The sequence below is a fragment of the Xyrauchen texanus genome, chromosome 18, assembly GCF_025860055.1.
Source record: "Xyrauchen texanus isolate HMW12.3.18 chromosome 18, RBS_HiC_50CHRs, whole genome shotgun sequence".
NCBI classification, from domain to species: domain Eukaryota; kingdom Metazoa; phylum Chordata; class Actinopteri; order Cypriniformes; family Catostomidae; genus Xyrauchen; species Xyrauchen texanus.
The window spans coordinates 1,931,209-1,949,517 of NC_068293.1; the positions used below are offsets into that span (position 1 = coordinate 1,931,209).

Genomic DNA, 18,309 nt, shown 5'->3' on the forward strand with positions numbered 1-18,309 from the left:
TTCATTTAAAGGGGTCATGTTTTTCCAGAGAATTTCACCTTTTGACAAGAGGTAATTGTACAAACATACTGTAAGTTTCAGAACTCAAAACTTCCTGTCCAGTCCAAAAAGAGCATTCATTGTTTCCACTCTGCAAAAATGGCTCATTTCGAAATCGGTTGCATTGTGTCATCACAGTGCAATGTCATTTGAATAGTTCCCGCCTCCACAACATAGGAAATGTGTTTCCACCAACGGCTATGGCGCTCACATACTGAAAGTGATGATATTGTTACTATAGTTTGGTTTTAACCAATGAAAAGATTTAGATGTCGAGTCAGGTCCCCAAATGTTATATTCTTGGTTGGGGAAAAACTGCATCTCTGCATCTCTGCAAGCCTTTCGAAGGATTCCAACCTGATCAGCTTAAATTTGTTTAAATGAAAGTCCTGAAAGCGTAAGTAGCCATTGAGTAATACATTTAATTCTAATGTTTCATCTGTGCTTGTGTGATATGTAAGGAAATGTATAGTCAGCTGTTTTAAAAGAATAATCCATGATCAGGACTCCAACATGGAGCGGATCGTGCTTAGCACATGGTTACCAACCAAAGAAATATATAATTGATCAAAAAATATTGATTTGAGATTAAATTATTTTATTCAAGAAGAATGCATAGATTGGAGTGCAACAAAAGACAGTTGTGTAGTGTTCGATAGTAAGCTTGCCAGCTGTCTTAACTGTCTCATATTAGCCAGGACATCCCATATTTTGGCCAAAATTAACATGTCAAGACACTCATTATCCCATATTTAATCAGTGAAACAGTCACGGGGGATCCCCTCCGCTCCGTTCCGCCGACAAAATGATCGAGGTGGACACGCCACCTGATAAACATCCCATATTTCCTTATAAGGGATGTGTATTGAAGCACCGAAACGACTGAGCCAAACCTCCAGGTGACCATACTTTATAACTCTTCAGATTGACAGCTTGTGTTAGTCTGGACTATTTTGACTGTTGTCAGCTTTAAATAGCATTATTCTATCTCTAAATCTTTTATGCTTAACAATATAAGAATTCGTGAGAAACAATGTAACCCTTTCTTCAGTTTTCAAATGTTATTTCTGTCAAACAACTGCAGTAGTTTAATTGAGTGCTTCAAATAAATTGGGACATATATTTATCACTGATTGAGTGTTTTCAGGTGATTTTGTAAATCTCTTGCATGTTTTCCTACTTTAACTCTTGGAAAGTCATAACACTATATTAAAGCATTAAAGGGGATAAAGCAAAAAAACTGAGCATTTCAGACAGAGGTCAGAGACAGGGAGGAAAAAGACCATGTAATACTATATTATGACTTTACTAACATTATATGTAAATTTTAAGGAAAATAATCCAATAAAAAAATGCATGCCATTGAAAGATTTATAAGCTATCATAACAAATAAATAAGCCCATGAAAAAATTAATGGTATTTTTACATCTGGATCCAGACTGTTGTTCTCTATAAACTCACACACTGCTCATGCACACACTTTGTGTTTAATAGTTTGTATTTGTGAATTTGTGTGAAATTTAACGTACGACAGTTGCTCCAGACATGCGTTCTTGGTGTTGTCCTGTCTCCTCAGATTACTGAAACTGGACCTGACGTGAGCTAACTCCAACTCCAGAGCCTGATTCTTACTGGAAGATCAGTTACGACATCATCAGCACTGCATGACATTTATCATATTACAGGATTCAACTGAAATGAGTACTGTTACTAGAATGCATTTACAGTGGGATTAAAAGTCTGAGACACAAGTAAATATTCTGAATTGTTCTCATATCATACTGTATTTTCATTTAAGTGAAAAGTAGAATTGAAAAATGTTTATGAATTTGAGAAGTATTTGGTACAGTATGTCATCCTTTGCTTTAATAACAGCATGCACTTGAGTTGCCATTTACAAAAGCTGATGGTCATGTTATCCAGCATGATCTGTCAATGTTCCAATGCAGGAATTCAAAACTAAATGTTTTTTTCCTTTTCAGGACACGTCTTTTTAAAGATGTCTTTCCGCCTCTGTGTAGTTCCTGGATGCGATCAATTTCTCTCCATTTTTGACGGTCATAACAGCTGCCTCGCGTGCCTGGGCTGCAATCACATGCAGGCAGCGTTTTATGTGTGAGAACATAGCCATGGCAACGTTGCGGTCGCGGCTTTCTTTCCTCATGAGAGAAGGCCACTTCAGCCGCCCCCTGTGCCACGCCTCTTTCCTACGGGATTGGGGCCAGTGCGGCTGGTGATGAAGGCGATTTCCCCAGCATGCTCGTTTGCTTCCGTTCAGGCTGAAGGTGATGGCGGCTCGCCTCACGGCCAGACTGTTTACTCCCTCGAACCCCACGAGCTGGATGATGATTTCGCCGCTGCATCAGAGAGCGTCACAGTGGTGTCTGATGCTGATGACTCATCTGGGCTGAAACCTTCGGGACTGCTCGCCAAGTCTGAGGCTATCCGCTATGCTTTCCCGGGCCGCCGTGAGCGCAAGTCTGGACTAGAAACTTCCTCCCCCAAGCCATACAACCCCCCGGTTACTTTCTTCCCGGAAGTGCATGATGAGCTGACGAGGTTGTGGAGGGCACATTGCCCAGATCCGACCTCCTCGTTCATCCGCTCTCGCTACTCTTTACGGTGGGGCGGCCCACAGGTACACGGAGGTCCCCCAGGTGGATAGGGCAGTTGCATTCCTCCTGCGTTCTGAGAACGCCGCCACCTGGCGGGATCGTCCGGTACTCACCTCCAAGGCCTATAAGATGACGTCGTCACTGACTTCCCTACAGCGCCGCTGGACAGGCCGCATCCGCCCTGCATGCCATGGCTCTCCTACAAGTCCACCAAGGCATTTAAAGATCTGCACTTGGGTGGTCCTGATCCCAACATGCCACGGGAATGGCGCTCTGCCACTGACCTCGCTCTCAGAGCCATGAAGGTCACAATGCAGGCACTTGGGCGGCCGATGGCCACCCTGGTGGTCCAGGAACATCACCTATGGCTGAAAGTGGTCGAGATGCGCAACGTTGACAAGGCTCACTTCTGAACGTCCCCGTCTCCAAGCTTGGCCTCTTCGGTGAGACTGTCGATGACTTTGCCCAGCAGTCTTCAGCAGTAAGGAGGCAGAAGGAAGTGTGCACGGAGCAAGGTAAGTGCTTTTAGTCTTTTCTCAGTACCCAAGTGCTATTACCTGCTCCACCCCACCGCGAAGCCCCACCCGGTATGTCAGGACCATCTGACTTGGCTACGTGATTCAATTTGCCCGGCTCCCACCTCCTTTCAGTGGTATTTGCTCCACCGGTATTTGCTCCACCTCCGTACGCGGCGAAAAAGTCAGTGCTTTACGGGCAGAGATCACAACTCTGCTTCTCAAGGATGCGATAGAGCCCGTCCCACAAGCCGAGATGAAGAAGGGTTTCTACAGTCCTTACTTCAACGTACCCAAGAAATGCGGTGGGTTGCGACCAATCTTGGACTTGTGAGTTCTCAACCGGGCTTTGTAAAAGTCCCGTTCAAAATGCTCATGCAGAACCTGCTTAAGACCTGAAGGACGCATACTTCCACGTCTCCATCTTGCCTCGACACCGACCCTTCCTACGGTTCACGTTCAACGGCCAGGTGTACCAGTACAAGGTCCTCCCCTTCAGCCTGTCCCTGTCCCCTCGCGTCTTCACCAAGGTTGCAGAGGCGGCATCCACATACTCAATTACCTTGACGACTGGCTCATTCTAGCTCACTCTCGAGAGTTACTATGCATGCACAGGGTTCCTTGGCCTTCCAGACTCAGGCCGTGCCCACCCCCTTGCGGGTTCGAGCACACTCGACGAGAAGTGTGGCATCCTCGTGGGCACTGGCCAATGCAACCTCCCTAGCAGACATCTGCAGAGCAGCGGGCTGGGTAACACCCAATACCATTGTGAGACTTTACAATCTCAGGGTTGAGTTGGTCTCGTCCCGTGTTTTGTCAGGTCCGAGCTGGTAGAACTCAGTAATACGGAACAGCCGACCGGGTGTTCCGCTTGCACCCAGCACCCTTCACCAAGTTGATCCAGTGTGCTTTCTCTCCCAGGTTAGCCACTAAGTGTCACTTCCTGTATGTATTCCTGCCTAGCCTTCTGGCCTGCGAATTCAGCTGAGTAATTTGCGACCAGACCCACTATGAGCTACAAGTGTTCCGTACTAGGGTAGGGCTCCACAGGCTTAATTCTCTCTTCAGCCAACTCCCTGTGATGTATTTTCCACAGTATGGTCCCCCTGTCAGTGGACCCGCGTCTCCCTTGGGCAGTCCCACTGGCCCTGGTCGCTGTGTCCCACTGGCCCTGGTCACTGTGTTTGTAGAGCTCCTCCCTCATCAGGCAGGACCTACCACCGCACCGCTCCCACGTGTGGCTTGACAACCCACGTGGTGTATTAGCCACATATCACCTCCCCCTAGTCTGGGCAGGATGTGGCCTCTGCAGGGTCTTTTCCCCCTGAAAGAATAGGATCGGGAAAGACCTGCTTCCCCAATGCATTTCATAGTATTAAGATTTCATAGTGTTAACAGCACCTGTTCTCCCCTCAGGAAGGTTCCGCTGGGAACCTAAGGTCTGTATATGACACCTTTTCTGGGGTGGGGACGGTTACATGCAGCCGATAGTTGCTTCTAGCACGCAGCAGCCTGCTTGCACCTGTTTCAGCAGTTCACGTAACACATTTACATTTATGCATTTGGCAGACGCTTTTATCCAAAGCGACTTACAGAGCCCTTATTACAGGGACAATCCCCCTGGAGCAACCTGGAGTTAAGTGCCTTGCTCAAGGACACAATGGTGGTGGGTGTGGGGCTCGAACCAGCATCCTTCTGATTACCAGATTACCAGTTATGTGCTTAGACCACTACACCACCACCACTCGCACCACCACACCAACACAGGCTAGTGCATGGCGCTTTTGAATGGGACCCCTTTACCACGGCACTAGACCTACCACTGTAAACGGCCGTACCTTATTCTTGGCTCCTCAGTGCAAAAACCTGACTTACAGAGACATGCCCGCTTCCCTTTATACCCGTATGTCCGGGGGCAGGACATGCAAAATCTGTCTGCCATTATCTCATTGGCATTTTCTCAAGTTCAGAGGTATGTGAGGCTACCAAGGAAGACCCCTTGTGTCACTTCATTCGACACAACTTCTCGTTCCCTCCCTCAGGGAATGGAGGTTACAACAGTAACAGTGACGTTTTTTGTTTCTGTGTTCTACGGCTTTCTTTCCAAAGGTTAACTGATTACAACTATATAAAAGAACGGTTAATGATGTTCTTTTTAAAATGACAGTCCTCTTATGCTAAGGGTGACACACAAGCAAACTGGTCTAAAAAAATACGCTCAAAATAAGGGACTTGCCTTCCCCAAAAAGTGAAAATAAGCAACAGATTTTTCCTGTGAGTTCTACAGTATATAAAATAATGTTTTTTTCAATAAATGTGTCCTTATTATTAAATATATCCCCAGATATAATAAAAAAAAAATGTAATATACAACTGGTCATTTAAAAAGCAATCAGTTATCTCTCTTGTGCATGCACACTGGTGTAAATCTAAAATGTAACTGTGATAAACCCTTTGGTCTTTTATGAAAGAATTATCATAATGAAATAATTATTATTAACTGGTTATTAGCATTTAAAAATAACGTTAACATGTCCAATGTCACAAATGTGCTTACATTTGATTAATGACCTGGAAAGAGTCTAGAATCTAAAGCTGCATCATAATCATCGATTTGCATTTTTCATTACTTTGCATTTTTTTAAAGCCCTAAAACATTGTTTATTGCATGGATTCAATTGAATTCTCAGATGTTTAGACCCCACTGCACAGTATATCTACAGTATATTCATCTGTACAGGAAATAGTTTAGGGAGACTGACTCAGTAAGCTCGTCGATGAGTCGCTGTTTCTCATTAATTTCATCACGTAGGTGACTAAGCTGCATCTGTCGAGACTCAGCATGCACTGAAGGATGACCAGTGGCCTTCTACACAAACAAACACACACACAAAAATGACAACAACACAATCAGATCTTCCACATCAGTGGTAAGATGCAATATTCAATTCAGAAACTGTATAGTATAAAGCTATTCTTGACTGTCAATGATCATATAAAATCATCTGAAGTCTACAGACTGAGAGAGATGTGTGGAGAAGGTGAATTCAGTTCTTCAAAATAAACCCATAACCAGTGATTGACCATCATGAACATCTCTATTATTATCTAATATCTCTATTATCTATTTTACAGATGTTGCTGAGTGGATTTCCATTAGAAAGACAGTAATAATGTTCAGAAAAAAAAAGACAAAATAATGATTTCAATTATTCTACTTATTTGGGTACAAATATTTGTACCCAAATAAGTCTTTTTCCTCAAGAAACAGAATGGTGTTTTACACTGGCTTACTTTTTAAGATTATAATTTTCACCCATTTTAACTAATGTACGTGACTTTTACAGGGCTGGAAATTACACTTTTGATTTCCAGGTAATATATGACCATAGGACCATGATGTATAAATAACTCTTACCTTCCCATCAGCCTCTCTGTCTGCCTTTTCTCCTCCATCCACATCTGTCCCATGACTCTCTGAAAGACACACAAACAGCACCATTAATACAGCAGTGTGTGTGTGTGCGTGTATTTCTCACTGATTTTCAGCATCTCTAGCTATAAGCATGGTGCTTATAGAATGCTATGTCAAGTCAATTATAGTTATATAAACCAATAGAAATATGTCGTCATTTAGATAAACGTTTTTGTGTGTTACCTGAGTTCTGCAGCAAGTAAAGTTCTTCACTGAGAGCATCATAATTGTCCTCTAAATGTCTCTTTTTCTGCTCCACATTCTGCATGTAATCTGTGAGAGAGCGGATCTTTGCCTCGTGCTGGACACACACACACACACACACACACACACACACACACACACACACAGGTATACACACACAAAGTTAGTGCCATACACGATACACAGCAGAATTCAAACAGTAGATTTGTGCCCACATGTTCATGAGAGATCAAAGAGTCATGCAAATCTGTCCATGCTGACTGCAAATCAAGGTGGAGGTCATGAGGTCAGCCGTCATACCTTTGTGGAGTTTTCTTGGATCTGTCTCTGATATCCGAATAAACAAAGAGCTTGATGTATTGATTTAAAAAGAGCATGGGGACTATATGAAATGAGCTCTCTCTCTCTCTCTCTCTCTCTCTCTCTCACTCACACACACACACACACACACACACACACACACACACACACACACACACACACACACACACACACACACACACACACCACACACACCTGTGAGATGAGCAGCTGACAGGAGGACAACTCTCGGCTGGTCTCCTCCATCTTGCGATGACACTCGAGCTGCATGCTCTCCAGCTGCCTGCAACGCTTTACCATCGACTTCACCTCCGACTTGATCTTACTAATGTAGAGACGTGCAACGGTGAACTCCTCCTCGATCGCACCACTGATCTCCACCGGCTACACACACAAAGACAGAGCCTGAGAATGCTGGAGTGATCAAGTACAAAGACACTGCCTCTATTACTAACAGGCATGGGATTGACACAGTAGTACTACGCAGACAGAGAGTAAGAAACAACACTTGACAGCAGTTTGGATCTTGCATAGCCGAATTTAAAATGTGGGTTAAGCACAGTTTTGAGTGGTAATGGACTACATTCAATCTGGATTATGGAATCAGATTGCAAAAGTACATATAATTAGACAACATTATATTGTAAAATCTGCAGTTAACCATTCTCACAGCAACTTACTGATTACCGTTTGTCCCATTAGAGTATGTCTTCAGAAAGATAATACTTCAAGTGTTAAGGGCCTCATTAATAATGACTCATTAACAAATGCATTATAATTAATTGATGTGCGATTATAACAATGTATTTACAAAGGGTGACTTTCAAGCATACTTGTCAAATAGTGAGCATTTTAATTTACATGTTATAAATCTTATTAAATACATTATTCAAAAACATAAATGTCCTAATTCATTATTTAAATCACAATGGAGCAAAAATAGACTATTGTAGTGATAGTGAGCGGACAGATTATGTAATTTTGCTACAGTCCGCTTTGTGTTTTATATTCATGACTTGTGTTGTCACTTTTCTTGTCACGTTGATGTCAAAAGAATGATTGTAACTATGTGCTTCAAATGGATTTGCTTTGCATGAAGGTACATTTTCATATGTTACTAATGTTGAATAAGTGAATAAATGAACCCCTTATCAAAGGGTACCCAAAAATGTATTATTGTTTTGAAAGCTCACAATACATTCCACAAGTATTCTAGTCCATTATATACTGCTCTCTGTTTTATTAATGAAGGTAGATAATTTTTTTCATGTATAAAGACCAATTTATACTGTGTGAGCAAAGTATTAAGCATAATATTATAAAGATAACGTTGTTTCTAATATGAAATAATTGTCTTTTATAGTTATTGTACTAAAGCCAAAGCAAATTATTAAAATGTTATCTGTAAAATCTTACTTTGTATTAAGTTCACCATATCTTTTTTCTACACACTGTTAAGAGTAATAGTTTACGAGGCGGCTGTGGCTCAGGTGGTAGAGCGGGACGGCTGTTAATTGCAGGGTTGGCCGTTCAATCCCCGGCCCACGCGACTCCTTGGGCAAGCCACTGAACCCCAATGGCAGGCTAGCGCCTTGTGTATGAGGGTCGGCTGCTAATCGCAGGGTTGGCGGTTCAATTCCCGGCCCACGTGACTCCTTGGGCAAGACACTGAACCCCAATGGCAGGCTAGCGCCAGGTGTATGATTGTGTGTGTGAATGGGTGATTTGGACACAGATTAAAGCACTTTGGTAACCTCTAAGGTTAAAAAAGCACTATATAAGTGCAGATCATTTACCATATTACAAAGCAGTTTTACATAGAATATTATCTTTGATAGTTATTATTTCTAATTCTTGTTTAAAAACTATCATTGTCAAAATAGCAAAATGAAACAGTAATGAAATCAAATTCAGTAAGTGTGTAAAGAAATATTGCATTAAATATATTTAATTAATATCTTAAGTTAACAAGTTAACTCTGATTGCCCTAAAAATATAAAAAAGAATTCCTCTCAAATCTTTCCTTGGTCCCCAGTTTGAAATCCCGGATCAGAACCTAAAAAGTGTAATCCATAATCACGTTACTGATTTCAGATTTCATTGTATAATTTGAAATCAGTACCAGATGGTGCTGATTATGCATCAAAGTCTTAGACAAACAATTTAGAAATAAAAAAAGTTAATTTTTACGTTTTAGTGGTGTAAATAAGCAGTTTGAGAACCTCTGATTTGTCCCTCGGCTTACTAATTTAATTTCTCCATTGCCCACGATGGTGCTGAACTCGCTGAGGTCCTTCATCAGCTCATTCAATACATCAGCGATGCGCTTCCTCTGCTGTGAGCTCAATTCCTGCATCTGTGCAAGCTCCGCCTCCAGCTCCATCAGACTGGCCTGGAAAGAGTTGAAGCAGTTTGAGCACACCATGAACACCTTCTGTGCACATATCTATGGCTGTATGATGTGACAGTGATCACCATCTTATGGCTGAGCTGCTCTGCGAGCTGTTTGTTGTGGAAACTCTTCTCCTCCACCTCCTGACTCTTTTGATCGTAGTTCACCGCCAGCTCCTCCAGTGCCTGCAGCACTTCACGCACCTCTGCTTTAGCACTCTCACTCTCTGTATGCAAGTGACCGAGCTCCGTCTGCACCTTATCACTATCGCCACTTGTGGACGCCAACAGCTTTAACACACACAGACGCACAACCAAATTCTATTTTCATGCACCATAGTTGCAATTTGCTTCCACACAGAAGCAATAAGCCACTCAAGGATGTGTTAGCACGCTATAAAAAATGCTGAGTTATGTTTTCTACACAAACGCTGGGTTGAGCCTGTTGGGTCATTTTCATGGGTTATTTTCAGTGTTGGGTAGTTTTTGTGTTGCCCTTTCACCCACCTCAAGTCTCTCCTATGTAACAACTGAGCTACTGAGCTACCTGCTGTGGGCTTTTAGGATCGTTTCAGGAGTGAGCAGTTCTCAGTTGGATTTATTTGGTGAAATAAGATATGTATCAGTGTTTTTTATTAAATCAATGTCATGCACAGCCTTGAGTGACTTACTGCTTTATTACAGCATAAAGGCATGTCCTCCACAGGAATTATACTGTATTGTGATGAATAGAAATCTGTTTATAGTTGAATTTATTTAAACTAAAAGGTAAAAATCTGTCAAATGAAATGTTCACATATATGGAAATTAACAACAAACACCTACCTCATCCTGATCCAAGATCTGCTCCTTCAACTTCTCCACCAGCTGACAATGAAGATTAATTTCATCATCCTACAACACACACACACACACACACACACACACACACACACACACACACACACACGTTGGGTTTCCATGTTTTATGGGGACTTTCCATAGACATAATGGTTTTTATACTGTACAACTATATATTCTATCCCCTAACCCTAACCCTACCCCTAAACCTAACACTCACAAAAAACTTAGCATTTTTACACTCTGCAATTCTAAACTTTTTTAGAACTCCTGCACTAAGAGTGCCGGAAGTTGAAGAAATACCCATACACCATTTTGACTGTGTGTGTGTGCATCAGTAATAATCTGACTGTAACCTTATCATCCAGCTGTCTGTAGAGTTTGCGTATTTCTTCTTCATATTTCTGCCTCTCTTCTTCAGAGATTCGCACCACAATAGAAGTCGAGTCAGACTCTCTCTCTCTGTCATGCTGACACTCAGATGATCTCTCATTATCCAGAGATACATCATCACTGCCGTCCAGCTTCACCAGATCTGCATCAGCTGCATCAGTTTGCTCTGTCTCTGGAACCTTCTCTCCTACAAAACAAAACATCACAATCCATAGACAATGAAACCACACATGACACTGTACTTCAATATAAATGCGATTGTTCTTTTGTTGTTGTTGTTGTGTTTTTTGTGCAGCACTGTGAATAAACATTCAAAGTAGGCAGCTATCACACTGTTTTAAAATGAATCATGTACACTTAAGAGTAGAGAACCCTTTTCCAAACTTCAAATGTGGAACCCCCAATTTTTTTAATAACACTAACTTTACTAAAGTAAAAACGTCATGTTACTGTCGTAAGCTCCGTTCCCTGAGGGAGGGAACGAGACGTTGTGTTGAATGAAGTGACACAAGGGGTCTTCTTTGGGAGCCTTGTGTACATCTGAAGCAGCTGCTGCATGCTAGAGGCAACTGTATCGGCTGCACGTAACCCTCCCCAACGCCCCTGTTGGGCCTCATGTATTCAGATACAAGACAAAGGCAGGCCTAACACAGTCGTAAAGCCTGACTGAGGCCCACAAAAACAAAGTCATAAATCTTGCTGATAAAAACTGCGCCAAAATCAAACAAAGGGAGTACAAAACCGACTACAAATCCCAAGAAGCCTTGCTCACTTTACAACTCTGTGAAATTCCAAAGGATCGAACTCTCAACTCCTATTGGATGAAGCACTCAACAGAACGCACCTCAACTATGATGTCATCTGGAGTAGAAATACCTCGAAAATCATTCTGTACCTTGCTTCCAGTGACTTTGCTCGCCGTGCATAGACGCAGTTAATCGCTGCTCTCAGGTGTTGCCTCGTTGCACAAGGAAGTAACGTGCAACTTGAAACTAAGGCCATACAATCTTTATCTCGCTGGACGAGTTGGGATTACTCTGTGTTCCACTGAACACTGTAACGGATCCGAAGAAGACCGCTGAGCAATCTGTCAAGCAACCTTCATCCGTTTGCCTGAAGAAGTGAAGAAAGAAGAATTCCCTTCCCTCTTCAATCAAGTTGACGTCGCTGATTTCTCCACCAGCCCGCCGAGAATCAGCAGCCGTACCACCCGCTGATAGAGCGAGGAAACGGCCCCTCGTCATCACCCGAGCCTCGAGGAACCGAGTCGGAGTCGAATGACGGATGAAAACATGTTAGAAAAACACACACACACACACACACACACATACCGTCCTCTCATGTGTTATAGGCTTATTTATAAGGCGGGGACATAAGTTTCCAGTCAAGCCTCGTGCAAGCCTTGCATAAGTTTCCAGTCAAGCCTTGCATAAAAGCGCTCGGCTTTTATGACCGTCAGCGCCCAGGGGACTGCACGGCGTGCAGAGAGAGATAGCGCCAGCTGGAAATATACCGTAAGATCCAACAGCAGTGCTTCTTGCCAATAGATGTGAGTGGAACAGTGGTGAACTCAGCTTGCTGTTGCACAACCGGTCGGCTCCGAAGAAAAAATCTGACTGATAGACGCTTCCCTTTATACTTGCATGTCCGGGGGAAGGACATGCAAATTCTGTCTGCCAATTTCTCATTGGCCTTTTCTCAAGTTCAGAGATATGCGAGGCTCCCAAGGAAGACCCCTTGTGTCACTTCATTTGACACAATGTAGAGTGAGTGGCCGAAAGGGAACACTACAGTTCTGCATTACTTTTTGGATTTTATTGCATTTTTGATCTTATTAACATCTGAATTACTTGATTACTCCATTCATGTTCATATAAAAAAAGCACATTTTATGCTATCCTTACTTAAGTTGAAAGATTGTCAAAACATCAAAATATGTCATGCATTGGGTGTCTCTGGTGACATCTGTTTAAAAAAAAAAAACAATTACACGAAATGACAACTATGACAAATAAATGGCTTTAGTGCTCCCTGCATTGGCTGATCCCTGAAAGCCAATGTTGTAACAAACTTAATTTCTAGATATTATCAAGATATATATAAATTATAATAAAGCTGTTGAAATGTATCTGCCCCATCCTGATTTCTTAAAATTGCTTTAACAATTCTAACAAAATCGAACATAAAACAAAGTGTGTGTGTGTGTGTGTGTGTGTGTTCTGCACTGTGTCTGATTATTATTATTATTATTTTATTTTGGACAAATTGATAAAAAATGCTCTGTGTTATGGTCTCATCTTTTCATTTCCTATGTCGGTTCAAATTGACCCGAACAGCCCAAAGGAGGACTGTTTGATAGACAGAGTCATCGAATCAGTGATTAAGGGCTAAACATGTTAGCATGAGTCTGTGATTAAATCACTTACCACCAGTGTTAGGTAAGTAACTCAAAAGAACAAAAAGTAATCCACCACAAATTATAAATTGTCCCCTAAAATTAAAATTAGATTTTTTTACTGATTGTGTTATCGAAAAAGTAATCACTTTAAGCTACTTTCTAAATACTTGTCACAGAAAAGTATTTGTTTTTTTGCATAACAATTCCAATTAATGTATAATATATAAAATATATATTTTAAGGCATAATCTACAATCACATTTTTTATCAAACCGCACAATGAAGACATTAAGACATTACAGACATTACAGCGTAATTTTCTTTTACAGCATGATTTCCGTAAAGCTGCTTTGAAACGATGTGTTGTGAAAAGTGCTATACGACGAAGATGGATAAACATACTGTATACATATTTTTGAATGTATTCTATATAAATGTTACTATTAAATATTATTTTAGAAATATGTGTAACCCAAGTAATGTACTTGTCACTAATTTAATTGAAAGTGAGTAACTGTAATCTGATTACAAAACATCTATTTTAAATTGAATTTTTTTTTTCTTTTTTTTTACTAAAAAGTCAGTCCTTCAACTCATGTCATATCCAGCTAGTAATTTAAACTGAGTTACTTTTAATTTTCACACAAGGATCCTGGAAGGGACTTGGTCTGTAAAGCACTGCTTACATGGAGCAAACTCAGACCAGAAGGTCATCTATCTTGAAAAGTAGTCCCACCTCAAGAGAACCAAGTGGACAAATTTACAACTGAAATAATAATCATCTTTTTTACTTATAAATTATTAATGACCCTGCCACAAATGGCACATTTGATGCAGACTTGAGGTTTCATGAAGTTTGAGAGTGTAGGTTAACCCATTTGACTTTTTTTAAATTCAAAATAGTTAATGAATGTGTTGATTTTCTTAGTAGACTGCTAGCCATTATTGTGTTTGTGGACTGGTGAGAGGATCTCTTGGGTCTCACCACTACGCCAGCGCTTCAGCTCCAGCTCCAGCTTCTGGATGGTGTCCCTAAAGCTCTTGTTCTTCTCCTTCTCCTTCTCATACTTCCTTTTCCACTGCTCTGCTGTCAGCTCCAGGTTAATAGAGGCAGTGTTCTTGATTGTCTTAGCACTAAAACACACACACACACACACACACACACACACACACACACACACACACACACACACACACACACACACACACACACACACACACACACACACAGAGTTCTCAGTATCACCTATAAGACTGAGAGAGCACTTACGGGGAAGTCAATAAAACACTGCACAAAATAAATGTATTTTACAATAGCTCGTTGATTTGGTGTAATCAATTTTACAGTGGACATGACTGTACATTATCCCACTTATAACATAGTTGGATGTATCTGATTATTATAAAATTATTAGTTACTGTAATCTAAACTGGTAAACTGGTACATTTGACAGAACTCTGGATTTTTGTAAGGAATGCGATGTTTCAGGGATGATTTTGTTTTGCAGCAAGTAATGTGACTGAAAACGAAAAAGAAAATTTTCAGTTATAAGCCATTTTTTTTTTTTTTATCGTTACAGTTTTGCTCGTTTTCTTGACAAAGCTGTACATCCTTAAAAATCCTGAGTTATGTACATATGAGTGTGTGTGTGAGTGTGTACGTGTGTTACCGCTGTCCGAACATGAGTGTGGATTTGGTCTCGGCATCATTATAGCTGGAGGGGGAGCAGCAGATGAACATAGTGGTCCTGCAGTTTCCCCCCAGAGAATCCTGCAGAATCCTGGTCATCTTACTGTCACGATATGGCACGTGGGTCTTCTGCTCACACACACACAAACACACACACAAACACACGCACACACACACACACACACACACACACACACACACACACACACATGTTGTGTTTCCATGTTTTATGGGGACTTTCCATAGACATAATGGTTTTTATACTGTACAAACTATATATTCTATCCCCTAAACCTAACCCTACCCCTAAACCTAACCCTCACAGAAAACATTCTGCATTTTTACATTTTCAAAAAACATAATTTAATATGATTTATAAGCTGTTTTCCTCATGGGGACCGACAAAATGTCCCCACAAGGTCAAAAATTTCAGGTATTACTATCCTTATGGGGACATTTGGTCCCCAGAAAGTGATAAATACACGCTCACACATACACACACACACACACACACACACACACACACACACACACACAAAGATATGTAAATTACAGTAAGTTGTTTGAACCATTAGATGATGATTGAAAGCAAGATCTTGGCAGTACATAATGTGTTATCTGTCATGTTTACATTCTGCATCTAAGAATGTAATGGTGCTAATGTTAATGCTAATATACTATACGCAGCCAAAAAAGAAGGAAAAAGTTTGATACATGCTCAGAAGCACTGGTCCGAAACAAAAGATTCATAAATGTTTTGAAGCTTCTTGAAGAACCCTTAAATTTTTTTTAAAGTTCTTACAAACTTGACGCAAATTCGCAACTTATTATTTTCACATGCAAATGAGGTTTGCGGAAAATTCTTCATTGTCGCCAAAGGTTTGCTGCAGGTTCACCACTACCGGTATAGAGCTGCAAACTTCTGGTAAACATTTGCGGTGAATCAATAAATACAAAATAATGAGTGGCAAATTTTTTTGTCAGAAATGTTGTCAGAATATTTTTCTTTTTTGTAAGGGGAATTTTTGAGAGCACACATCACTACCAACAACACAACCTACCAAGCACACATGATGCTAATGATTCAGTGTTTTCAACTGCCTCAGAACAGTTCTGTGCTATAGACCTATTCCATCTCATGCTCTGGTTGTTTTATACACTATAAACAGAACAGCTCAACTAGCTCTCAAACTAGTTCGGGCCATTGTATTGAAAGCGCTCCAGATTTACTTGAATTGTACATTGGTGTCATAATAAATGTGTATGGCCACTGCAAATCTAATAACACAGAAGTGTTGTGACCAGAAGAGGAGATGAGATAATTTAACCCTGTTTGGAACTTGACTACACATAGAAACTTAAATGGGAATATAAAGGCTCGAGACTGCATTGCAATGCTTTGTGCAAGTTAAGAAATTATTACAGATATATGCATGTGTATAATATATACTAATATGATAATAATAATAAAAAGAAGAATCATAATCAAGTTGTATTTTATAATAGTTTAATTGTTTAATAGATCATTATCTATATTATAATAACATAACAGATTAAAAAAAAGAAGAAAAAAAAAGTGAAAAGAGGGCAAAGACTTTATCACCAAGTTGGTCTTTATTTGTGTTTTATTTATTTATTTGTTTTATTTTGTAGTCATGTGAAAGAGGTCTGAATTTGGTTCTTTCAAAGAGGACTCAAGTGTGAACTCCCCACAGTGTAACTCCTGCAGGCAGTAAATCATGGGTGAAACATGACTTAGTTTTGGTCAAAAGGAATCACTTTATTTTAATGCCTTGTTCAACATGTGAGCTGCTGATTTAATATAATTTAATGTAATTTTATGCCATTTTGTTCTTTTATAAATTATATCTAAGCTGTGGCAACATGGGTGTTTAAATGTTTATCACACTGTATATAATAACAATAGTGTGATTCAAATCGCAATCACAATATTTTTCTAAATAATCACAATTTAATTACTGGTCCAAATCATTCAGATTCACACTTTTTGTAAATATGCTTAATGTGTCTTGGAGAGCATTGACTTAGTAAATTAAACTGACTATTTAAATAATTCTTAAAAGTTGTTCCCCTTCTGTCACTCATGTAATGTAGTGACACAAGGGGTCTTCCTTGGGAGCCTTGTGTACCTCTGAACTTGAGAAAAAGGCCAATGAGAAATTGGCAGACAGAATTTGCATGTCCCGCCCCCGGACATACGGGTATAAAGGGAAGCGGAAGTGCGTCTGCTTTTCTTCGGAGCCGAGCGGTTGTACAGCAGCAAGCTGAAGTTTTTCCACTGTTCCACTCACCTCTGTTGGCAAGAGCACTGCTGTTGGATCCTATGTTGCATTTCCAGCGGCGTTCTCTTTCTGCACGCTGTGCAGTCCACACCCTGGGCACTTTGACAGCGCTTCTGTATAAAAGAGTGTTTTCCCTCCTAAAAGAGTTTGAAGAGCATAAACAGCAGGCGTTGAACATCCTTTTCAGGATGCGTCTTTTTAAAGATACCTACCGCCTCTGTGTAGTTCCTGGATGCGGTCGATATCTCTCCAAGACTGACGGTCATAGATGCTGCCTCATGTGCCTGGGCAGCGATTACACTGAGGCAGCGTTTGTGGATGGTTCATGTACTCACGGTTGCGGCTTTCATTTCTTAAAGTGAACACCACTTCAGCTGCCCCCCGAATCAATCCTTCTTCCCACGGGTTTGAGGACAAACCGGCTGGCGATGGAGGCGATTTGGGGTTGCAGTGGGCTCGGTTTCACCATGTAAATCCCCACAAACTACCCGCCCCCCGGCACGTTCGCTTGCTTCTGTCCGGGCTCGGGATGAGTGCGGCTCCCCTCAAGGCCTGCCTGCATTCTCTCTTGAGCCCACAGAATTGGGTGATAACGTCGCCGCTGCATCGGAGAGCGTTCAGGCGTCTGACACAGAGGACTATACTGGGCTCCCGCCTTTGGGTCAGCCCGCCCAGTCTGAGGCCGTCGCGCAGATGGCCGACATGCTTGCCTGGGCTGCCGTGAGTGTGGGCTTGGAATGGAACCCTCCTTCCTCCCCACAGCCTTCACGGCTCGACGACTGATACCTCAGGTCCTAACCACGCCCCCTCCAGTACCTTTCTTCCCTGAGGTGCATGACGAGCTGACGAGGTCAGGAGGGAACCTTTTACTGCCCAGAGCTGACCTCCTCACTCGTCCGCTCTCACTACCCTTGATGGTGGGGCAGCCCACGGGTACACGGAGGTCCTCCAGGTGGACAGAGCGGTTGCGATCCACCTGTGCCCCGAGAATGCCGCCACCTGGTGTGATCGCCTGGTACTCCCTCCAAGGCCTGTAGAATGACGTTGTCGCTGACTTCGAAAGCCTACAGTGCCACCGGACAGGCCGCCTCCGCCCTGCTTGCCATGGCTCTCCTGCAGGTCCA

At 41.7% G+C, this 18,309-nt stretch overlaps 1 protein-coding gene across 2 annotated transcripts in view; it reads right to left on the reverse strand.

Annotated features, from left to right (window-relative positions):
- The window catches only part of LOC127659341 (kinesin heavy chain-like), a 59,437-nt gene that overhangs the window by 17,992 nt on the left and 23,136 nt on the right, over window positions 1-18,309 (reverse strand). For both annotated transcript variants that reach the window (XM_052149119.1, XM_052149118.1), the window contains exons 10-20: window positions 14,863-15,011; window positions 14,178-14,326; window positions 10,758-10,981; window positions 10,387-10,455; window positions 9,646-9,852; window positions 9,416-9,562; window positions 7,366-7,554; window positions 6,829-6,946; window positions 6,589-6,647; window positions 5,933-6,039; window positions 1,570-1,671 (exon numbers count right to left, since the gene is read on the reverse strand). In XM_052149119.1, coding sequence (XP_052005079.1) covers window positions 1,570-1,671; window positions 5,933-6,039; window positions 6,589-6,647; window positions 6,829-6,946; window positions 7,366-7,554; window positions 9,416-9,562; window positions 9,646-9,852; window positions 10,387-10,455; window positions 10,758-10,981; window positions 14,178-14,326; window positions 14,863-15,011 — 1,520 coding nt within the window. The remainder of the gene's footprint in view (window positions 1-1,569; window positions 1,672-5,932; window positions 6,040-6,588; window positions 6,648-6,828; window positions 6,947-7,365; window positions 7,555-9,415; window positions 9,563-9,645; window positions 9,853-10,386; window positions 10,456-10,757; window positions 10,982-14,177; window positions 14,327-14,862; window positions 15,012-18,309) is intronic.